The sequence below is a fragment of the Myotis daubentonii genome, chromosome 13 (assembly GCF_963259705.1).
Source record: "Myotis daubentonii chromosome 13, mMyoDau2.1, whole genome shotgun sequence".
Classification (NCBI taxonomy): Eukaryota; Metazoa; Chordata; class Mammalia; order Chiroptera; family Vespertilionidae; genus Myotis; species Myotis daubentonii.
In genome coordinates this window covers 50,377,133-50,402,524 of record NC_081852.1, presented here as the reverse complement: position 1 = coordinate 50,402,524, position 25,392 = coordinate 50,377,133, and the positions used below count along the sequence as shown (strand labels likewise).

Sequence of the window (25,392 nt, the reverse complement as noted above, 5' to 3'; positions counted from 1 at the left end):
TAGGAGCTGGTTTGCAAAAGTAAATATAGATGCATACCCTTTTCTTTTTCACGTGTATCCCATAATGAGTTATCTATCTTTAGAAACAATGAGATTTTTTTCTCAGAATCTCAGATTTAATTATCTGTGTGTGGGGTGGTGGTGGTGGTAGTGTCTTTATTATGATATGTTCATTAAGAGATGCACATATTTTAATTTTTCTTGTGGGTGCACCCTGCTAAGAGATTTCAGTGCTCTATTTAAGTGGAGTTTCTAGATAATTGAAGCTTATCTTTAGAAGCTCATAGAACCTTTCTTTCTTTTAATTTACTTAAAAAGTATTCAAAATTACATTATAATCCCAAGTTCCTTATTAAACAGAGTATTCTGTATTTGTTATTTCCTTCATTAAATGAACTTTAAATGTGTTACTATTCTTTGTAATAATTGTAGTATATAAGTGATAAGTATTTTCTTTATTGATTGAATAACAGTTTTGTACAAAATATTGTTGGTGTAGCTAAGCTGCTTTTCTGTCTTTTGTTTGCCATATGGGAGAATGTGTCCTTGGATAAATACTTTCTTATAGCTACACTAGAGGCCTGGTGCAGGAATTTGTGCACAGGTGGGGCCCTCAGCCTGGCCAGTGATTGGGTCCATGGGGGCCGATTGGGGCTGCCTGACTGGGGGGAGGGTCTATGGTATGGCCAGCAGGCAGGCGTGGGTGGGGAGGGACGTCGGGAGGTTGTCAGGCCTCAGGAGGTTGGCTGTGGGAGTGCAATGATCACCAGGTGGCAGTCCTGCATTTAGCATCTTCCCCCTGGTGGTCAGTGCACATAATAGCTACTGGCCAGTCATCCTTTGCTTAGGCATATCAACACTAATAAAAGAGAAAAATGGTAATTGGTGTACGAGCTACCCTTTTCATTGGCTAATCAGGGCTATATGCAAATTAACTGCCAACTAAGATTGGCAGTTAACTGCCAACAAGATGGCGGTTAATTTGCATATGTAGGCACAATGCAGGGAGGCGAAAGGGAAAGCAGGAAGAAGCCCCCTGCCAATGACAGTGATTGGAAACCCAGGGGGGAGCTAAGAGCTGGGGGGCAGGGCAAAGGCGGCCCTGGGGCCGCCTTTGCCCTGCCCCCCAGCCATGATCGGAGCATCAGGCGCCTTTTCCGCCCTGGCCAGTGATAGCAGGAAGTAGGGGTGGAGCCAGCGATGGGAGCTGGGCACGGTCGAAGCTGGCAGTCCCAGGAGCTAGGGGTCCCTTGCCTGGGCCTAAAGCGAAGCCCACGATCGTGGGGCTGCTGCAGCTGCGGGTCCCCGCTGCCCGGGCCGGACGCCTCAGCCAGAGGCACCAGGCCTGGGCAAGGGGCCGATCCGGCGATTGGAGGGTGATGGGGGTGAACGCCTGAGGGCTCCCAATATGTGAGAGGGGGCAGGCTGGGCTGAGGGACCCTCCACCCCGCCACCCAGTGCACGAATTTCGTGCACGGGGCCCCTAGTGTGTGTGTGTGTGTGTGTGTATATATATATATATATATAAAGGGTTTTATGCTCTTAAAAAGGACTTTTCAAATCTGAAATGATAAAGAAATGAAAGTTTTATAAAGACTTAATTTGAAACAATTACATTTTGATTAGCCTCTTATGAAAGTGAAGGATGTCTGTGGACCTCTTAACTAGTAGCTCCCCTGCTAACCTGTGCATCTCTCTAACAAGGATCACATTCTTTTTAAATGCCTTCAATTTTCCCTGCTTGGCTTTCCATTCCCATCTCAAAACCACTTTCAGATGGTGGTATTTGCTTATCCTTGAGGCATCATCAATGGAATTCTAACTTTATTCAACCAAACTTCTAGGATGCAGCTTTACTTGAGTGACATTTATACTTGAAGTTCCATATAGGATCTTCAGGGTAGAGGTACCCAGCATACCTGAAGCAGGGAAGAAATGGGTACCTTCTGAGTGAAAAAACAAACAAACAAAAAAACAACAGAAAACAAGGAACTATCCTTCCACACCTACTTCCATCCTCTCTTCCACCTCTGAAACGGATGACAGAACCCACAGAGATAGTCCGTGGATCAGTGGCATTCCTAGGTTGGGTAAGAACCATCTCTTGAAGATAGAACATGGCCCATAGTCACCCCATGTCCCTCCACTAGTGGCCTCAATGACTTAACTCGGTTCTTTCTCTGAGGTGGAAATGTTAATGATGGTCTTGAAAAGGCAATAGAAACTATATTTGAAGAAGGGAGACAGAGACAAATCCTACCACAGGATTTTCAATTGCTTTCAAGCCCCTCAATTCTATTTGTAGAGCTTTTATGGTCCTGAGCCAAGTTCCCGGCCCTGTCATGAACAAGGCCATACTCTTTATGATTCGGCCAACACTTACTAAACATCTACAGTATGTGAGGCACTAGTCTAAGTAAGCAATATGATGGCCAGGATACATCTTCTCCATAGTCTGTGATCTAGTGAACAATGCATATTATATAGTGAATACTTAATTTCTAATTGTTATGCCTCACAGAAGGCAGGAAAAGCACTCAGAGGAGCACTTGACCCAGATTTAAGGAAGGCAGAGGGTTAGGGAAGGCTTTCCAAGGGAAGCGATGTCTCAGAGGAATTAAGGAAATAAAGAAGAATTAGTTTCTCTTTGTGTGGAGGATAAGAAAGTATATCTGTTGAGCAAACTGCACTGAGAAAGCATTCATAGGCATCAGGCAATTCCTTAGAGTTAGAATTGTGGATGAGGGAAAAAGAGTTATATGAGGCTGAAGGAGGAGGCAGGAGGCAGACCATAAAAGGTTTTGTTTACCATAATGAGTTTAACTGTCATGCTGAAAGGGAGAGACATGCATTGGAAATTTTAGTTAGAAAAATGGACTTGATCAGACATTTCTTTTGGAGAGTCAGAGAGAGGCAGGAGTGGAGGCAGTGTCAGGAGTTAGGAGCCTGGGGGCAGCAACCTCTGAAAAAGAAGATGCATTCCTATCCCCCAGGAACTGACTGAGAGAAATTAATGAGCAAACGTAACCCACTACCTGGCAGTAGCATCAGCTCTATATTATCCACCAAGGATGAGACAGGAGGAAGGACCTGTAGTGCACTTGAACCAGGGAGCGGATCAAAGAGTTTAAGTCCAAACTTATGGAGATCTGAAAACTTGAGATTTGGGAAGACCAGGAATAAAAATTATCATGATGTGTTATAAATATGTGGTCCTGATATAAAAGGCCAAGGGGAAGGTGGATATCTGCCTCTTGAAGAGTTTCAAGAACTCTCCCATTCATACCTTTCCCTTTGTAGATTCTGAGATGAAAATCCCTTTTCCCACCTGGCGTTAGACCTCATATCTAAAGTTTACTCAGAGATTTCTGAGGGAGGACTTTGCTTGGGTGATCTAAAAACAAAGCCCTCTGAAGATGAGAAAAATTCCCTGCTCTGTGATTTCAGAGGATCTCAGGGGCATCTGTAGATGCTTTGCTTTCCCAGAGCAAAGCTAATGTAGAATTTCCAGGTATGTATGCAGCCATCATACCTTTCTTCATCTCTTGTCCAGGATGACATCCAAGAATCATACAATCTGAATCCATGATATCACTGACCTAGGAGTTTCTCCTTCTTGAGCATTGTTCCCAGCTGTCCAGATTCCCAAGTATCATCCTTCATTGCCTCCCTGAAGCAACATTTCACTATACCAGCGGTTCTCAACCTGTGGGTCGCGACCCCTTTGGGGGTCAAACAACCCTTTCACAGGGGTCGCGGCATAGGAAGGTTGAGAACCACTGCACTATACCGTTTCTCCCCAGAGGATGAGATTAATTATTGCTATGCACCCAGTTCTTAATTATGTTTCTAAACTGCAACTGATAAGGAAACTTGCCGAAATAGTCCCCAGGCACACTGTCTTCTTTTTTGAATAAAAAGAGATTTTTTTTTGGATGGAGCAATTATGACAAGTACTTTTTCATTGTCTCTCCCATCAGTTTGTTTGAATTACCTGTGCCTTGCCCAACTGACTTTGTCTTCCTGATGAAATGCCAGGTTTCTAAATGCCTACCTTCTTTGATGCTATCCCCACATATTGGCCCCATCTCCTCCTCAAATTTAACCTGTATGATAGGCTGACTATTAAATGGTTGCATGTCAGTTTCACTCACAGGAATCATCTGTACAGTAGAGGCTCGGAGATTTTGGTATGAAAAATGTCCCTGTAGAAATCAACTGTAATGGGAAACTTTCTCCAGCAATTCTTTGCCAAGGAGCCTAGATTGGGAGCTGAGGGGAAGATAATCTATCTCACAGAATCCCTTGGCAGTTATGATTCGGACAGATACTACATTCAGAACCTCTTTTATCAGTTTTTTACAAGTTTCAAAGAATGTTCTACTCTCTCTACCTTATTCACATCAATCAATAAACAATAAACTAGCTGGAGAGAGGCCAAGGTGTGTCATTGAGATAACGAGGCCTAAAGAGCTGATAGATGCTAGAGAAGAGATCCTGAAGTGTTTCTAGTACCCAGACCAGCTTTGATTCTCACCACTTTCAGCCATACTATCAAAGGGACAGAATCTAATTGTTCCAAAGTGCAGAGCATTGTGAGAGGGAGAGGCCCTGCCAGGCATCGAGATTGTGTGTGTTTCTGTTTGTGCATAGGCGAATGATTATAGCTTCTTATAATACATTTAGTCATAAGTGCAGTTTGGTGCCCCAATATTTCCCCACTATTCAATAATTTCCAAATAATTATGTGCTCCTTTTATAACATAAACTATACATCTTTGTAAAGGCATATTTAATTAGAGGGATGATTGTATTGTCATAAATCTGCTTCTTCAAGAATCCTACCCTCATTCTCAAACCATGCTGTATGCCTTAAACTTATTCAGTGATGGATGTCAATTGTTTCTCAACAAGACTGGAAAAAAAAAATCCAAATTCCCCACCAAAATGTAATAAAATAAAATGGTTCCTATCTGTAAACAAAGAAAACCGGAATTTTCTTGCATTTTAAAAAAATTCTTTAAAGTCAGTTTTGCTAAGCATCTATTACATTGTACATGTTTTCCTCCACAGGCAAATCCTCCCTGAAGCCAGGCTTACAGTATCGACCTCACAATTCTTCTGTAACTACCCAATCTTCAAACATGTCTTCTCTCTACTTCTGCATTACTTACAGCCTTTATGGGACTTTGTCTTTACTCTCAAGACATTCACTTTCTATTATAGAAGGAATGCCATGCAAAGGGACTGACATTATAAGGCAGTGGCTAAGACATGTGTACCCCTCATGCACCTGACCAAGTGACCTGGACTTTGAATGTGTGCTCAATACATGCTTACAAATCCAAGATGAGGCTCTATAGCATAATGGGTAACACATTGCTTCTGCAGCTAAACTGTTTATAATCTGTGTGATCTTGGGCTGGTCACTTAATCTCGATGTGCCTCAGTGTATTAATTTGTAAAATAGTGATACTAATAGCAGCTGTGTGATCATGGGGTAGTCACTCAACATCTCTGTTTCTCAGTGTATCCTATATAATAAAGAGCTAATATGCTAATTGGACCGTATAGCCAAACAACTGTCCGGACAACCGTCAGGATGACCTTCCAGACTAAGCCGGGGCTGTGAGGGCCGGCCAGGGCTGTGAGGGCTGGCCACGGCTGTTAGAGCTGCTGGGGCTGAGCCTCTTGCACAAATTTTGTGAATCAGGCCTCTAGTTTATTTATAAAGTGATAATACTAATAGTACCTGACTGATAGAATTATAGGGGTACATGAGTTAATATATATAAAGCCCTTAGAACAGGTCCTAGCATATAGTAAGGGCTATTGAATGCTCACTATTAATATGATATCTTATGAATTAGTAACACATCAAAATTATAGACTATGGTTAATATATAAAGCACATACCGGGATTTAGTTTAATGACCCCAACGATGTTAGTTGGAGACTTTCTTTCTCCTTCCTTCCCTCTCTTTCCTTTCTTCCCTTTCCCTTTGTCCCTATTCTGCTTACTTATTTTCCTCTTTCCCTTTCTTTCTTGTCCCAGCTGCTCTCCTTAAAATGATGAACAATGGCACATTTATTATATAGTAACATGTGAATATTAAGTGCTCATCTAAATACCTAATGAGTTAATTTCTGAATAAAAACTCCATATATATATATATATATATATATATATATATATATATATATATATGTATATGTATATATGTATGTATGTATATGTATATATATCCCTCTCCCTATCCATTCTACCACCAAGTATTGATAACTTACTAGGTAGAAGGTACTAGAAGAGATGAAAGATTCAGTGTCTGGCATTGACACTACAGTCCAGTAGAGGAGACACAGATAAACAACATCAACACCGAGTCATTTGGGGACAACATTACACCCAGTACCCTTTTGAAGGGCAGAGGACAGTGCTCTAGCCCAGCCTGCTGAGGGCATGTGAGACTTCCTGTTTCTTTTCAAGACTGACCTAAAGCCTAGTTACTTGCTGGTCCCTCTGTGATGTTGGTGATTCATTGGTGACCTACACAGATGGACGAGTAACCCCTTGTATATGGTTTTGTCTACAATTCTAGAAATGTTCTGGAAGACAGGCAGTAACCTTTAGAAAGTCTTGTATATATGTTGGCTTTATGTAAGTATTGTGTAGGGAATACTTGTTCATTGTTTTCAGAATGACTCATGGAAGGGAGCATTGACCTAATATAGTGGGTGAGACCTGTGTGTGCATTTAATCTTCATGAACAGACCACCATTTCTTGCTTGAGTGGCTGGAGCCTTGGCTTAGGGTAAAAGTGTTAGAGGACACCGCTCACTGTAGGTGGGTTACAGATGAGGCATTTGCGATGCTGCATCCAATCGGAAGCTTTGCCTGAGTTGCAGCAAATAGGACAGGTAGACAGTTCTGAATCCTTGTGACAGGCCCTGCTCCATCCCTTTAGCCCAGTGCTATGTGTGCGGATGTGATGCAGTCATTTCGCCTACCGATCTTTGCCTTAATCTAAGAATCCAAGGCTTCTTTGCAGGAAACAGAAGAATAAAACCTTAAGGACCCTTAAGAAATGGAACCTCCTATTTCAAAGAAATATTTTTTTTTGTTTCAGATAGCTTTACTTTTTAGTCCAATCTGTACCTACTGTGCCTTTTTCTTCAAATACATATATTTGGAGGATTGTGCTTGTCTTTACTTTCTACACCCCAGTGCCACTCTAGCGACGAACCATTCCCTGGGTGGCCTGACAGAGCCCCAGCCTGCAGAAGCCATCAACTGGGAGCGCCTGGCTTCATGGACTGGAATGTGGTAAAAGCAAATTGGCCATCTGTCTGGGGCTGGTGGAGACACATAATAGAGATGATCTTGGATAATATTCAGATTGATGTTTTACCCCAAGCGTGGCTGGAGGGGTTTTGTTTTGCATGTTTTTCCACAGACCCGCTTTAAAAATTCATGGTTGCACCTGGCTGTTTGTTTCTATCTTTTGTTTCTCATCTATTCTGGCACAGCCCAAAGACTCCTCAGCAAGAGACTAAATTGGAAAAGGGTTGTATTCAGAGCTTAGAAGAAAATGCATGCCGCTTTCATGAAAATCGCCTAAGTATAGGTGCTGTGAATGGAAAGCATGGGGTGTTTTTCAGGTCAAGATTCCCAAGAGTTAGCAGCATCGTGCGGTTTACTTTTCAATGAGTCTCAGAGCACAACATCCTTTAGCCAAGTGATGTATTTGAAAAATGGAAGTGTGGGTGGGATTCTATTGCCTCTGAATCCCAAAATGCTCAGAGGTGTGTGAAGAGCTACATGCAGACAGAAGGAACCAGAGCAAAATGGCACTGTTTTTCCCAGTCGATAATCTTACTGAATCTCTTATAGTAAAGATGATAGATCAGTGAGAAAAACGGTTGTTATTTGATCAGAAAAGGCACTATCTCTTCTATGTAAGATATAATCTTGGTTCCAAGTGAAACTCTGGTTTAGCTATAGATGAGTCCATTTAAATTTTGTTAGGATCCAGGGAACTTAGTTTCAGATGAATTCATCAATAAAAGTGTCAGTTTCCCAAGCTTTCTCTCTCTCTCTCTCTCTCTCTCTCTCTCTCTCTCTCTCTCTCTCTCTCTCTCTCTCCTTCTCTCCTGTTCTCTCTTCCTCCCTCTCCCTCTCTCTGTCTTTCTCTTTCCCTCTCTTCCCTTTTCTCCAAGAACAATGAAGAAAGATATTTAGCCTCAAGGCTGAGCTTTAATAAACAAAGTGACCTTTACACTTTAGCTCAGAGAAGGAAATACAATCTTACCAGTATCATATCATTGGCCACTGAGCCTTGGTGGGATGGGGTGCACAGCGATAATGCAGTACTAGAAGAATTTACCTTCAGGGATAAGACAAATTCTATAAAAGGACTGTTGAAAAATGTGGTTTGCCAAGACGATTTACATCTTCTTGAAAATGTGCCACCTTAGATTTAGAAGCATGTTGACGTTTCCACAATTTAAAGCTTCCATTTAGCACAAACGTTCTTTCTGCTGTCCTTGTTATCATAGGTTTACCTTGATTTCAGAAAATATGAACTGCCAACATGTGAATTAAGAAATACTTCACTTGACAAAAGGAAGCAGCACTGCCTTCTTTTAAATAGGTTCCTTGTACATTCTGCTGAATTAGGGTAACACTTAAGACTCAAATGCCAGAATTGAGTGCCAAGATTAATTAAAGATGAAGCGTGGTGTTTGGGGGAAAGATAATATCATTTATAGGTACATAGGATTTGATTCACTAACATTTGATCTACCTGTAATCTCACTAGAATGTACCTTTTACCCACCCTCCCCCCAAAAATTATATAATATTTGAACTGCAAGAGTCACTAGAAATTACCTTTTAGTTCCAACTCAACATGTTAAAATGTTGAAATTCAAGCTCAGAGAGGTTATGTGACTTCCCCAAGGTCCCCAAATTGGACAGTGGCAGACATGGACCCCATTCCCACTCCAGTGGCTTCCCCCTGTGCTCCTCAAGCAGTTCACCCACCGCCTGGGAACAGTCACATTTAGAAGACTGGACCTCTTTCTCAGCCTCTAGTCATGGCACATTTTAAGCTTGATCATGTTGGGTAACTTGAGTACGTGTAAAAAACATCTTGTTTTTCATAAATGCCAAAGATAACAGAAAAAAAGGGGTTCAGAAGAGATGCTGACTTGGTCACCTCGCCAAACATGAAGGGTCAATCAGAGACAGCATTCTTTCCGCCCATGAGGCCAGTGTCAGCGGCACCTGATCTGTCCCTGCTGTTCCCATTCTTACTATTTTGTACCTGGTTCTCACATAGAAATTTGAAAGTAATGAGATTGAGCTAAGGCCACAAAAAGTCGAAAGCCAGTTCTGTTCATTTGCTAAAGTCTCTGAAAAGCATATTCTGAAGCAAAAAGAGGGAGATGCGTGTGTTACAAGAATGAACTAACAAATGTTCTATGCCTCCTAGGAGCCAGCAATGTAGATAGTCAATTGATAGTTCCCAAACTACATTCCTCAGAGCACTAGTTCTTTTGAAGTTCCAAGAACAAACCAGATTTTGTCTTTGAATTCATGGCAAATGTTATTACACATGTTATGCTATCTACTTGCAACAGAACTTGGGTGCCAGTCAAAGTCAGCCTATGGACCATGGGGTTTTAACCAATGCACGTCACTGTGCTTTTGGCCAAGGAAAAAAGTCTCTCACTGAAATGATTCTTTTTCGCCTGATGGTTTCCTTCGTGGCAGCTCCACATTCTGTGGCTTGAGGAATTTGTTGAACATTGAAAAAGGCACATATGCTCATTTACATTGGCAAGTGTTGAAGTGGGGAGACATATGTTTTCTTTGTTCTCCCCTCCTGTTGGATCCTTGAAGAGTGTTGATTGTCAGACTCCGCTGTGATTTCCCAAGTTGTGTGCTTCTGAAAAATCTTTTCCAGAATCTCCAGTACTTACAGATTTGTCTGGAAATAACTCTGAAGTATGATTGGGATCCCAGTGGATTGGAAGTCTTCAGCTAACACTTCACTGCCCAGCTTCGGGATATGTTATTAGGTCTAACATTAAAGTGTTCTTGGCACACTTGTCTTAGCTGAACCACAACAGTAATGTCTTCAGAAGCTCCCAGCACCATGTTCTCTTCTCTTTAATCCACATTCTGTATTACCTCCAAAGTGATCACTGAAGGGAGCTATAGTCTTTCTATTTTCTACTTTAAAATCGTGACTCTGTAAGTATGACTCAGAATAAATAGGTTCTCTTGCTACTTCTCTGACACCCCCTGTGCATGACGAGTGAAATTCTTTCAACTTGGCTGTAGACTGGATTACTTGCCGTCTGCCACCCTAATGAGCTTGCTGTTATCTGAACATGCTGTGTATGTTCACGCTTCTCTGTCCGTGCCTATGTTAACTCCACCACCATGAAAACCCTCCCTGCCCCTGTCAACACCTCGACATCCTTCAAAACCCACTTAAGTGTCCGATGTTCTATGTTGTTTTCCCTCATTCCAACAACAGGAATGTCATTCTCACAATACTTTGTGTCAGGACCTATACACGTGTACTTTTCCCACTGAATTTTCTCTTTTGTCTTGGGGCAGACTGTAGAAGAATTCGCAGGATAGTAGGGCATTCAGTGCCTTATTCATAATTTAATCTTCAGTCTTAAGCACAGTAGCTATCCCTTAGTGCCTAAAACTACTTACATATATTAGAGGGGAAAAAGTAGAAATGAATGGTTGAATGGTAAGCATCTGGCCAATCCACAGAGAGTGAACAATTGCTTTAAAAAACACACAAAAACTTCTTATTTCCCAAATCTTGTTTTTCTATTTGTTCTCAGAATAACTAAAAAAAGGATTTTGAAAATGTTAATTTTGAAGATATTTCTATAATTTTATTGAAATATCCTATAGATAAGAGAGATTATAAGACTGCATTTAGTAAAATTGTATCAAAGAGAGAAAATTCCACTTAGTTACATTTTCTCTTTAAAAAATTTAAACATGTTGTTCAATAACCACTCCAGGCCTTGCTTCACTGGTTAAAAGACCTGGATTATTATGTTGTCAAATGTTTAAAATGCAGATCTGGGAACAGGCTTCTGGGCGTGAGACATAGAAATGCCAAAAACGTTCTTGAATTACCATGCAGAAATCATCATTCCCCTCCTTGTCTAATGTTACTCCCTTGAGGTTTCTTCAGTGCCCAGTTGGAATGTCCTAATTCACATCTGTAAGTGCTATGTAATTCTTAAATGAAACGTCATGTATGTATGCCATCTTCTTGACGAGTAGTTTAACAAATTTGAGTTTCTTTGTGCAGTGGGCTATTTTTTAACAGCTTACAATTTATGATAAATGGGTGATATGAAAGTTCTGTCTATGAATTGATAACAGTCAAAAATGGAGAAAAATGTTTTTTTTTTCTGCAGTTTCTTTATTCAGGGAACACAGTTATTGAAGTTTTATAAAGTTTAAAGTTTCTGATTTCTTTACTGTCATTGAGCTTGAAATACTCACCTGGGATCACCTATGTGTATGTGTAGATAATATATACAGAATGATACTTTATTTTTTTTTTAGATGGAGATATAAAATATACTTAAGCAGAATATTCTAAATAGAATATGATGTAGGAATGGCAATATAAAAATCAGTGAGTAAAAGAGAAACAATGATAATTTAAAATGAAGGAAAAGTATGAACAAGCAATCTACCAAATAAGGCTATTTAAATGACTACACACAAATGACAAAAGGAAGCAAGGGATGAAAGAAAGCAAAATTCACTCTTATTAGTAATGTGTATTGACACAAAATGAAATGTACCTCGTTCCCCAGTCAGCTTAGAAAATGTTGTAAAAATTAAAGCGGGGTGGGAGGAGGGGTGGAGAAAAAGTCTTAGTGTTGGTAATGGGCAAGTACCTGGTAATATGTTTCAAAAGAAATTATACATTTATATGCTTTGACCCATAAATTCTACTTTGAGGAGATTACTTGGAGAAACAATAATTGATGTACAGAAATTTTAATCTACATTAGGTCATAAGATTATATTAGTGAAATTTGGAAACCTTTTAATAAGAGATTAATTACATAGTGGTTTAGCCATATAATCAAAGTCAATGTATCCAATAAAAAATGATAACACAGAAGAATTTTTAATAGCCTGGAAAATGTTTGCAGTACAGTTTTAAACTGGGGAAAGCAGGTTAAAAAGCAGAAAGTATCATGTGGTAGTGTCTCTCTCTCTCTCTCTCTCTCTCTCTCTCTCTCTCTCTCTCTCTCTTTATGTTTCTCTCTCTCTTTCTATATATACACACAAAATTATGTATATATGTGTACCCATATATACATAGGAACAAAGATTGAGAAAGCAAACTTAAAAACGTTAGTGATAATGATCTCGGTGTAGTGTTATTTGAGTGATTTTTCTCTTATTTTTTGTAACTACTTTCTGGAGGACATTTTCTACATTTTCCCGTAATGAATACATGTTAACTCCTACTCGTACTTGAGAAAAAAATACTACTTTTTATCACAAATGGGATGAATAATTTAAAAGAAACAAAGTTATTGTAGCATTGGCACAGACATTCCAACAACTAGACACTTGCCAGGTAGCTTAAAAACCTGCACCCCAAGAGCACTCTGTGGCTTCAGCCTTTTATTCCAAACTGAAGGAGTCAGGTTCAGTACCAGCTGTTCGTGAATTGAGGAGACACCAGGTTCGAGGGGCTCCCCAGTGGCAAGACTAAGCTGTGGCCTGATGCAAAGTATGGCCTTCGGAGACCAAGGTCGTGGCCGATGGGGGCTCTAAAGAAGAACCTGCCGGTATTATAGGCTGGTCCTCACTAGGAAAAGTCTAAAATGTCTCAGACTGGGAAGCCACTCAGTGTTTTCCTGGTGCGACTTCATTTGGTGATCAAGATATTTTTTTAGAAAATAATATATTTGTGTTAGGCTAGGTTTACTTTGGAAATGTCTTAATTTAATAAAATATGTCAGAAGACATTTTTTAGATTGAAATGTGGGAGAAAGGATTCAATTATATTAATAGGAGCCTCTCTGACAGTGGAAAGGGATGGGGTGAGGAGATAAGAATGATTAGAAGTATGGAAACTATTTAATTTTCAGGAGAGAGCTCAGCATATTTCAGTATTTCCAGAAAGCATTGCTATCCTTTAAATGGATTAATTGAGAGATATTCTCATGACCCTTAGTTTCAGGGAAAGCTAACTGATTCTGATATATCCTGTTAAGGAAGGTGCCAGTCTGTCCATCAGTTTGAGGATTTCTTTGTCATTAAATATGGTCAGTATTTTTAAAAAATTGGTTCAATTACCTGGAAAATTCACTGTTGGGAGATATTCTGTAATGGTACAAGATTCAGAAATCTTCCTCTCATTAAGACAAGTATATAATTTATCATCCAAGCCATACAGATGTGCATCAGTAATAATATTTATGATGGTGCAGAAGGAGTGAACTACGACTTTCCAGGATAAATCATGACACATGTTCACCCTGCCTGTGATCCATTCCAAGAAAACCAAAATGTCTCTGAACAGTCTCTCATAGGGTCAAAGTAGCTTCTAAATCAAGATCAGCCAACTTTGGAAGTGGTAGGGTCTTTGTAAGCGATAGCATCTTTGTGGGCATGTTGAACCCATCATGAATATGCATCTGGGTTTTAAAATGCCTCTGTATGGTCACAAGATAGAATGACCATTTTATAACTGGTTTGCACGGTAGCCCCTTGATTAAGAATCATTTTTGATTGGCGAGGATGCTAACTTCTGAGCAACTGTGATTAGATACACACAAGATATTAACCCGAATACATTAAAGATCATGTAATTTGCAAATGTTCTATGATGGCAGATTTTTTGTTTTGAAGGTTTTTTTGAGAACCCTTATATTCCTTTGGAATCAGGGTGCTTAGAAATACCACTAAACTCAAGAGATATAATTTTGTGGTTATTTTCTTAAAGTGTGGATTCCCTGTTGGTAGTAACTTGGAGCAGTTGAGTGTTTTATAGGGTTTGCATAGTAGCAGGATGCATATAGAATAAGAAACACAAAATAAAAATGTTGGATGGTTTTACACAGGCCTGCGCATGATAAAAATCAAACTTGCTGTATATTTCTGGGACATATTTCTCATTCATCCGTTCATCCTCAGACCCAAATGACCTTTTGTTGTGTTTGTTGGTCCAAGACTATAAAAAAATCAATTGGTTTATGTTAAGATCCATGAGAACAATAAGTATTCTGTTTTGAATTGCTAGGTTATGTTGAAATAGATATTGGTGCTTTTGTTGTGAACATAAAGGGACAAAGAATATTTTGCTCTTAAGAAATCCATTTTTAATGATGTCATATCCTAATTTACATGATGGGATTATAATGCCTAGATATGGACTTTCCTATTAAAGAGTTAGTTAAGTACATTTTAATAGACATTTAACAGATCTGTACTTCTTAATTTAACCTGGGTAATTGATGTATCCTGAAAATCCTCAGACTGGCCTTCCTTGACCTTGGGTCTCTTAATATTTCTGAGACTGACTAACAACATAATTCATTTGGTCTTCAATACACATTCATCTTGAATTGATGCCAGATTAGGAATTTACAGCTTTTAAACATATAACGGAGCTACTTCATCGCCAAAACCCAATGAAAAACCTGATAACCTCAAGTTATCTGTATCTCAGATATGATTATGAGAAGACCTTGTTATTCATATTGCATATAAACTAATAATTTTTTTCTCATTTCCCCCTTCTTTTAATTACAAGTGACAAATTGTATATGAACTTGTTGTGATCATAGAGCCCTATGGTGGCTGCCATTATACTTGCCATCCCGTGTGTGTGTGTGTGTGTGTGTGTGTGTACGCGCGCGCGCGTGTGCGCGTGTCCCTTCAGAGATGGAGTTATTTTTCTCCTCCCTTTCAGTCTAACTTAAAAGTGGTGACTTATTTCACCAATAGAAATGCTGCAAAATGGATACCCTGGGACTTCTGGGGACAGGTCATAGGAAGCCTGACAGTTTTCACTTGAGTCCCTTTGACATGCTTCTCTTGGGACGCTCACACTGTGGCAAGCCCACCACCCATCAAGAAATCCAGCTACTCTGAAACTGCAATGCAAAGTTCAAGCCACAAGGAGAGAGAGCCTGCGGGATGGAATGCCCCGTAGAGAGAAAGAGAGAAGCTAAGGCCAAATGCCTGCGTGAAGAAGCCATCGTAGAGGTGGAAACTCCAGCTGCAGCCACCACGGTGATGCCATAGGGACCTGGAACTGCCCACCCAGCTGAGCTTTTCCCAAATTTCTGACCCACAGAACCATGAGCAAAATCACAGGTTGTCTTAAGCCACTATGGTGAAGTAGTGTGTCACATAGCTATTCATCAGTGCAGCAGAGGTCCTTTCCTCTTCTATAAAATGCGCCAATCCGGCTGCTTCTGTAGCATGCATTCTGAGCTGCAATTAGCTAAGATATAGAACCACCTAGAAAATAAAATCATGAAAAAAATGTCTTAAAATGCTACATGTCTATCTCCTGTTCTGACTGAGGGAAAAGGAGAGAGCAAAGGCAGCTGCTAATGCAATTACACTCAGGGGCATGTCTATTAAGCATATTCCCCCTTTCCTGTCTCTCTAAAACAACTTGAGATGATCAATGTCTATCATTAAATACTTGAAGAATGAAGGAAAAATTTGCATGAAATAGATCTCCTTGCTAACAGGAGGCACTTCTTCCTAATGGATCCACTCCAGCCCTGTCTTCCTGAGAGCTCTGCAGCGGAGGGGCCCAGGCCATTCTCGATTTTCGCTTTACTCCCCTGCCCATTCTGTTTGAGAGAAACCTCTGGTATCTCCATGGTCTTCTCAGGGGAACTAATAGGCAAATATATTAGCAAGGTCTCATGTGGCTGAGGCTTTGTTAATCCTCCCCTGTACACCCTGCCCGTATTTGCTTGTTCACCATGAAGCACTAATATAAGTAAAGCTAAAATATACTTGTCAGGGTAATGATTCAAGTGCAGCAAGGAATGAAGAATGTGAGTACGTTCTGTTCACTAATTTTTAGAAGGAACTCATTCCTGCGGGCCCTTCTTTTCATTTTCCTGACTTTCAACTTGACATTTATTCAGACTCTCCAATCAAATGCACAACTTAAGATTTTACCAAAAATGCTGTGTCCCTCACCTAAATTGAGGTTAAAATGTACTGAAAGTTTCCCTTTCTTGCTCTTTCTTTCTCCCCACCTCTTCACCTTTTATCATTTCTAGAATAAAGAGATTTCTTATCATGAAATGAACATCATTTCTCGTAAAGTTTTTCATCAGCAAAGAAGATGAATGCCCATTTCTCACCGTATCTCAGCTCCTTCTGATAGCAGCTAACATTTTAAAATAATGTAGCCTCTTGGCATTTATAGGTTTTTGGGGATTTAGGAGAGAATTTTGTTTGGGACTTGTAATGACCACAAAAGTGTGTTCTGACTGAGTTTGAACAGAGGCCACAGAATAATGCTGGGATATTTAACATGGCTCAAATATTCTCAAGGTATTTGATCAGTCTCCATAGCAACTGCAATAATAAAAACGTCTCTCAAATTTGTACATCATTCTTTTCCTCTAAAATGCCATTTTTAAAAACAAGATGATACCATGCTAAGCATTAATGAATATTTTGTGTTTTCTACTATCCCCTTAATATGATGATGGCTACTTCTCCAGCAAAATGAGCTAATATTTTGCTGCTAATTAAACCTAGGATCAGTTTATTAGGAGAAGGGTTATATTGCTTTTGTTCTGATTGGTTTTAATATAAAATTCCCTGAGAAGTAGCTTATAGGGAAATGTTTGTTTCCCTCCCTATACTATCATTAAGTCAGAGCTTTTTGCCAAGCCCTCACCCATCCTATGATAAAGCACAGGAAAACAGTTTTTTGGAGGAGCAATGATAGAAGGATAAGAAAAAGGAGGCCAAGGCTATTGTGAAAATCTGATTGTGAAACAGGGCTGAGTATTTTGGTACCATAAATTTATATTTAAAGCAAAAAAATATTTATTTATTCAAGAATATTCTTACCAATTATCTTGTTATAGAGAGTCTCCTTTGTGTAGCTCCTAGCTTGCATTGGAACCCCCCCCCCCTTTTCCCAGCTAGGCAATATTTTATGAGATACTTATAAGGTTTCTCTCTCTCTTTCTCTTTCTCTCTCTCTCTCTCTCTCTCTCTCTCTCTCTCTCTCTCTCTCTCTCCCCCCCTCCCTCTCCCTCCCTCCCTCCCTCCCTCCCTCAGAACTCAACTATCACCTTTTAGCAGAACATATAGTGCTAAATGTGCCATCCTTGGTGAAGTCATAATAATAACATTTGCTCAAAATTCAGCATCACTTTCACACAGATGATCTGATCTTTACACAGACTTATGCAACGATCTGTGTAAAGATATCTTTACACATGGATGACTTTACCACTGACCAACTGCATGGCCTTGAGAAAATGACCTCACTTCCCCAACTGTCGAATGGACATAATAATATATATATGAACTGTGTTTTAACAATTTAATGAAGTGACATATTGTAAAGGTTTAGTGGTGTGCCTGGCACCCAACAGATGCTCAATAAATGTACACTTCTTTATAGTAGCATTACCCTCGATGAGAAAATGGTGGCTCATGAGAAGTTAAGTGAGCTATGAGCTCTCCAGAGTGGCAGAGATGACACTCAAATCTGTCTTTGAAGTCAAGCCCCATGGTATTTTCTGTGATTATAGTATCTATTTATGGTTTGTTTTTCCTTCTTCTTCCAGTGGTATGAATGACTGTCACTTAAACACACTCTCTCTTTTCTGAGGAAGTGCACACAACTATGGCAACATTGGCTGGGATCAGGTTTAGGATTTGGTCAGGGCTCTTCTTATGGAAAACAGGTCTGTGGTTCATGGGCTACGTGGGTAGTCCTTCAGATCAACTCGTCCAAACACATGGGCCTGTGTTTCCTTGTGGGAGGTCAGTGCCATCCACAGTCTTGGAAGCAGAGTCTTGCAGTGAAGCGGTGTTTTTTTTCCTTTAAGATTGACCCAGGCAAGGGTTGTGTTCAGTAATCCCAAGAGAAATGAGAAGAAATCTTATATAAACTTTTTTTCTTGAATTGACTTCCAAGGAGTGTAACCCATATGTGGTCATTCCTGGTGAACCTTACTCTTCTCCTGTGTACTCTATATAGTTGGTCAAAAGGGGTATTGAATGAATTACCATAAATGTTACACAATAATTAATAAGTAGGGTCTTCTGACAAGGCTAGTAAGAGACATGAAGAACTGAAATATTATTATACACTTCTTGAAAACTAATTTTCCCCCTAAAAAATAAAAAGTCATTAGGCCCTCATTTAAAAAAAGTTTTTAAAGTAAACTCACAGAATAAACTATTTAGAATACAATGCCAAGTTGTCCTAGCAATTTCACTGAATTAATGTTCAGGTCACACAGGTAGATGGCCTATTGCCCAAACATTTTTTGTTTTTTTAGTATCAAATAAGCCTACTTTGTGTTAATGGTGCAGAAGGTGAGCTTCACTGAGTTTGGGGGGTTGGGAGTAGCATTTAGAACGAGTGATTGCACACTGGGTCCATCTTTCTACAGATTGTTTTTTCTCGGTGTTCACTTACTTAAACATTTTCCATTTACTCACTTTCATCTCCTTTTCTCGCTATTGTTTGTATTTCAGTGATTTCCTTTACACGGGCCATTCTGAAATCCTGTGTAACTTCTCCCACTACTGCCTGCCCAACAGTTGTCAACAGATAAGCATGCATTGCTTTCACTTTCAATTCATCTGGGAAAGATAAACATTCAGCTCACATTGGGAATAGGTAGTTTATCACCCACAGTGGTCTGCAAACTATTCAATTGCTCTGATTACACTTTGCTTAATTTGTTTTTAATACTGAAGCCAGAGGCCTGCAAATAGCCTGTTATACTGTTCCTAGGTAGAATTTTGTTTGGCTAAAGTGGGTAGCTAACTGGAGTGCCCAATTAGTGCTATTGCGATTTTTCATTATCATCATTATGAAAAGTATTTATTATGCAGCTGTGATATGGTCATCTGAATTGGGTTTAAGCCTTGAGCAAATCAAGAGACATAGCATCAGTACATTATCTCCTCTTGATTCCAATCCACAGATAATAAGGAGTAGACAAATGAGAGGGGGAAAAAATGAACAAAACATAAAATAAATATTCAGTCTTTGCTTTAGGACTGAAGAAATGGTGAGATAAAGTGTATGCTTATAGATATTGAAGCTGCTCTTTATTAACTCCACCCTATTAAATTATGGAATTCCAAAAACAACACACCTAGGAAAAGAGTCTGAAAAACTAAATAATAGTGACATTTCTGGAGGAGCAATGTCCCTTGTAGACAACCTAGCAGGATCAAAAAGTTCCTATCCAACCTTTTTGTAGAGTTACATCATGTACCCATATGTTGAATCTGGAGCAAGTCAAAGAGAGTGAAGATGCATTTAATTTTTGATGACACTAACATGTCCGAAGGACTAATACTAAAAAAAAAAGTGAGAAGTGACATAGTTGAAATCTCTAGATTGCAGTTCATGTTCATTTGTCAACTCTTGGAAAAGCAAATAAAGTTTTTTCCTTCTCCAGAAGTGGATGATGAATGATAGCTTGGGGTTGGGTGGTGGGAGCCTGTGTAGCCATTATTGACGTTCTATAGAAAACAATTCATCTGCAGATGCAGTCAACACAGCATCTGCACACCCTGCAAGGCATAAGTAAACTGGCTCTAATACCCGTGGGCTGATCTGAACAGAATAATTACTTCCCTGTTAAAGACACACTTCCCCTTGTTTTTAACCTCCTTGCCTCCAAGTAGAACAGCAGGGGTTTACTTAGGACAACGCAGACTCCCAGGGTCTCAGGAATGAAGAGGATTCACCTATTCACTCATTCACTTGTTCGTTCACTTACAAAGATGTATAGACTTCTACTAGAGCCCAAGCTCTACTGGTATGTCAGACAAATAATGACCCCTCTTTTTAGAGAGCTCACTTCAGGAATTGTGCAGAGTTTGGGTTCATGCCTTTTACAAAGTGCTCCAAAATTCCCGTCATTCAGATCATATTCCAGAATGCAGAGGATTCAACACAACAAAGCACCATTTACTTAAAGTCGCACAATGAACCAGAGGAGGAGAGATCCAGTGTGAACCAGCAAGCAGTGATTATTGGACATGTTTAAGGAGTGTAACCTACACATTTTTGAGGAGTGTTAATGAATTTGAGGTTGCCATTTTGATATTTCACAGTATAATACCTTCTGGGATAGAACATATTTGTTTATAAATGACATCATTCCTGTCTAAAAATGGGATCACACATATTATTCACGTTGTTTCTTTTTTTCAAATAGGTTAAACATTTTCTATGTATATTTTGCTTAAAAACTTTATTTACTTATTAACTTACTTATTTTGAGTAACCTACAAAATGACAGAACAAACCTCAACCCACTGGAAATAAAACTATTAAAATGTTTAAAGACTGAAATAATAAGCTTTCACTTACTTAGTTAACAATAATTTATTAAATATGTTCTATGGTTCAACCACTGCGCTGGTTGTAAACTAATGAAGTTGACGGTTTTGATTAAGTAACACATGGTTTATAGTGGAGTATATTATTATGTGTGCATGCATTTGTGTGCTTTTCATTCAGTTGGATTTGAATATAGGCAATAATATGAAATTAAAATATTGTTAAAAATCAGAATAAAAAATCTATGATAGGGTATGTTGATGTGGATAAAGTAGAAAGAAGCATCAACCTTGTTTAAACTGTTGAAAGGATAGGGTCATGAGCAGTTGATTTTTCTTTTATTTTCAATTCATCTACTGGAGGTCTTACAGAGTTGTTTGTGCAATAAAAAAGGCTAACTAGAAATAGATCCCAGTTGACCTGTTTGTTTTGAGTGGATTTGAGCAGAGGTTTGAAAGAAGAACCCATGGAAAGTCTGTGTAATACAGGCACTTATAAATCTTATAGGGGGTATTTCCTAGCATCTTCCGTCATTTGTAAAATGTCAAATTCCAAAACAGAGGGTTTTAGGTGAGGGCCATTTAGAGAAGGTGAGATTTTAGTCTACATGTTTTTAGTACCCAGAAAAAGCTGCCATGGAAGCCAGGAGTTTCATTTACTCGCCCATAAGTAGTCATGTGTTTGAGAGAGATTTGCATTATTCTACCTCTGCCCTCCCTTATGTAATAGCACCTGGATGCAGAATTATCTTATACAGTCTCATAACTTGGAGCATAAATAACTGTCAAAGATATGTTAAATAAATGATAAATAAAAATCAGCTTGATTTGGGGATATTCTGGAGGCCCAGTTTTTTATTTTATTATTTTATTTTTATTTTTTGTTAGTCCTCACCTGAGGCTATTTTTTCCATTGATTTTTAGAGAGAGTGGAAGAGAGAGGGAAAGACAGAGAGAAACATCAATGTGAGAGAAACACATCAATTGGTTGCCTCCTGCAGGAGCCCCAACTAGAGTCCATGCCTGGGAGGACCCTGCAACCAAGGTATGTGCCCTTGACCCGAATCCAACACGGGACTCTTTGGTCCACAGGCCAACACTCTGTCCACTGAACCAAACCAGCTAGGGCCCAGTTTTTTTATTTTGCTGAAGTGGTCTGCCAGGAGAAGCAGTGGTGGGGTCTGCACTCGTGGGAAGAAAGGAAAACATATTCTGCTTAACAGGGAAATAGGATATCAGAGGAGGGGGGGGGGAATCACCTTGCTGAGAAAATAGATGCCCTATAAAATTGAGCCGCTTCATATTATTATGGAAATTACTTTGGGCAGTAGTGCAGAAATCATGCTATATATTATTGTTAATTGTGGTTGGAGACACAAAGCAATGTGATCATTTGGTGACTTATTTGTTGATTGGAAAACACCTGTTTGTGCTAGTAAATATGAAATCACCTGGAAATATTCTTGTGAATTTAGGTGCCATATGAACATCCCTGTTTAATGCATGCAAGAGATTTTAATGAAGCCATGTATATGAGTTAGTACTTAACAGTTAGATGATGGCTCCATGCCAGCCATCCAATGCGGGAACCCTATCTACGTGGTAAACTCAAGACAAGAAAACGATAGCTTTGCCAGAACTTATGGGGGGGAACAGTGGCTTGACCAGAACATGGATTGAGAGGTATTTAGTCTCCAATTTTGTGTGTGCTTTCCATCTTGTCCGTATGCACCGGCAGCCACAGTGTTACACTGCCTGCCTCACATCCCTCTTCTCCTTTTCCAGAAGGGAGGTTGAGTGTGGTTCCATGTACCAAAAGGTTGCCAGTTCAATTCCTGGTCAGGGCACATGCACAGGTTGTGGGCTCGATCCCCAACAGGGAGCATGCAGAAGGTAGTCAGTCCCTGTTTTGAGATGTTTTGCTCTCGCTCTCTGAAAATCAATTTTAAAAATTAAAAAAGAAAAAGGAAAAAGAAGGGAGGTTGAAAGAACAGCAAGGAGCTTTCAATTCTCCCCACCTGACATAAACACAGTGCAGGCTGAGTGTGTTTGGTGTGCAATCCTCATGTAACATTTGCAGTGACATTGCAGGACACCACTATTGAAGATGATACTAACTATCCCCCCATTTTTTTTCTTTTAAATATGTTTTTATTGATTTCAGAAAGGAAGGGAGAGGAAAAGAGAGATAGAAACATCAATGATAAGAGAGAATCATTGATCCCCTGCATGACCACCCCACCCCCCACTGGGGATCAAGCCCACAACTTGGGCATGTGCCCCTGACTGGAATCGAACCACGACCCTTCAGTCCACAGGCCAATGGTCTATCCACTGATCCAAACCAGCTAGTGCACTATCCCAAGGTTTTAATATGACTGCCTCCAAATGCTTGAGAAATCTCAGTGTGTTTGCCTGGCACTCTACTCTTATATGACATGGCTCTGTTTTATTTTTCCTTTCTCTCTTGCTCTTCCTATCCTAGACCTGCTGCCTCCTCCACTGGTAATCTTTAAAAACCCTGGGCTGCAGTGATTTCTCTTCATACAGCCACACATTAAGCACATCTTTCATGCTTCTCCGAACCAAACTCAGAGAGTGTCAATTAATACGTTGATGGGGAGGAAGCCAGAGGGTAGCATTAAGGCCACCTGTCAGGAGGCATTAGATGTGCACTTTGACTGAGTGAAAGGAACCTGCAGAGAGTGGGGAATGAGGTACTTCATCACGCATTCCTAGAGGTATAGCATGAGAGAATAAAAAAATCAGTGTTCGGGCAGCTTCTCCATCGTGTTCCTTTTGTGGATTGTTCATTACTGTTCTGACCAAGATGAACCACCCGAGCGAGGAAGTGCAAAGCAGCTGACACTATTAAGTTTCTAACAGTCAGAGCATAGTCTCTTGTAGACAGGAAGATGACTGATGGGGAGATCCAGCTACTCTTCTCAGGGACCTCCATTCATATGTGCTCACACTGTGCCTGGCATATTTCTAGGTCCATGTGACTACTCTGTAAACTTTTCCCATTCATTCATTCATTTGACACATATTTACTGAGTATCCTATATAATAAAAGGCTAATATGCAAATTGACTGAATGGCGGAACGACCGATCGCTATGATGCACATGGACCACCAGGGGGCAGACGCTCATCACAGGAGCTGCCGCCTGGTGGTCAGGGCGCTCCCACTGGGAGAGCGCCGCTCAGCCAGAAGTTGGGCTCATGGCTGGAGAGCACATCGGCGGTGGTGGGAGCCTCTCCTACTTCTGAGGCAGCGCTAAGGACCCTTTGGGGGATGTCTGCCAAGGGGTCCCAGACTGCAAGAGGGGTCCCCCCACCCAGTGCACAAATGTCGTGCACCAAGCCTCTAGTATAATATAACCTAGGTCTTACTGTAGCTGCTGGGAACACACTTATGGGGGAGAAAAATAGAGAAATATCAACTACTTCTATTCTCATGAAATTAAAGTTCTAGTAGAGGGTATGTGGACAGTAATCAAAATAAATTAAGTAAATTATGTAATAGGATAAAGTGGCCTTTGTACAATTCACAGAGAAGGCTGTAGAAAACCCAGCCTTTGACACAAGACTAACAAAAAAAATCAGGCTAAACGTAGGATGGCATGGGATATTGTTGACATGAACAAGAGGCCTATGCAAGCAAGAAAATCCTGTGAACTCCATCTCTTTCCATGTCTTTCCACCTCTCCAACAACAGGTGTTACAAGTCTTGCTCTTTAATCTTTCCACCCCCCCAAATTAAAGTAAACAAGGCAAAGTAGGTCAGGGGAACAGTGGGAAATAGTTCAGATGAAGGAAATAACTTTGGGGAAAAGAGAACATCCAGGAGCCATATCGAAGCGAAGAAAATGCAGTCTTCTGTTTCCTCTCTCTTCCTTCCAACTTGTGCTGCCTCCTTCATTCCGTAGTGAATCTCATTTGGTGTCATTGGGTCAAGGTAGGAGAGCCACCCTGACAGAGTCCCCAGGTGTTCCTTGCCTGCCCCTTTTCCCTTCCTTGTCAAAATTGTAGCTCATTGTTAAGTTTTGGAAATTCATAAATTTAACTTCCTGTTATTATCTTTCCCCAACAATTCTTTGCTGCAGATTATGTTACTCACGGACCCGGAGATTGAGAGCAGTTTACTGATCAGCTCAGATGAAGGAGCAACCTATCAAAAGTATCGGCTGAGCTTCTACATCCAGAGCTTGCTCTTCCACCCCAAGCAGGAGGACTGGATTCTGGCGTACAGCCAAGACCAGAAGGTGAGCACGGAACCTTGTTTGAGACAACAGTGCATGGTTCTCCTGGGAGAAGCCCCTAGTGGATCATCTCCACACTTCTTCCCCATGACCAGTTTTGTTCTGTGCAGTCGCCTGAACCGGGTGCCTGGGGGATGAGAGGCAGCAGAGCGGGTCTCAGGTCACTGGCTTGAGCTTGTAAACAGCTGACCCAGCACACAAGGGAAAAGCCAGCCACTAAGGAACTCAATGTGGAGAAGCAGTGTTTGTTTGTTGATTTGTTTGTTTGTTTTAAATGTATTTTTATTGATTTCAGAGAGGAAGGGAGAGGAAGAGAGAGAGAAAGAGAAACATCAATGATGAGCGAATCATTGATTGGCTGCCTCCTGCATACCCCCTACTGGGGATTGAGCTCGAAACCTGGGCATGTGCCTTTGTCCAGAATTGAACCTGGAACCCTTCCGTCCACAGGCCAACATTCTCTCCACTGAGCCAAACCAGCTAGGGCAAGAAGCAGTTTTTAATGTAGATGTTTCAG

The 25,392-nt window shown here is 40.3% G+C and overlaps 1 protein-coding gene across 4 annotated transcripts in view; it reads left to right on the top strand.

The window, feature by feature from the left end:
- Window positions 1-25,392, top strand: part of SORCS1 (sortilin related VPS10 domain containing receptor 1) — a 463,918-nt gene that overhangs the window by 266,798 nt on the left and 171,728 nt on the right. For all 4 annotated transcript variants that reach the window (XM_059661339.1, XM_059661340.1, XM_059661338.1 and 1 more), the window contains exon 4: window positions 24,720-24,878. In XM_059661339.1, coding sequence (XP_059517322.1) covers window positions 24,720-24,878 — 159 coding nt within the window. The remainder of the gene's footprint in view (window positions 1-24,719; window positions 24,879-25,392) is intronic.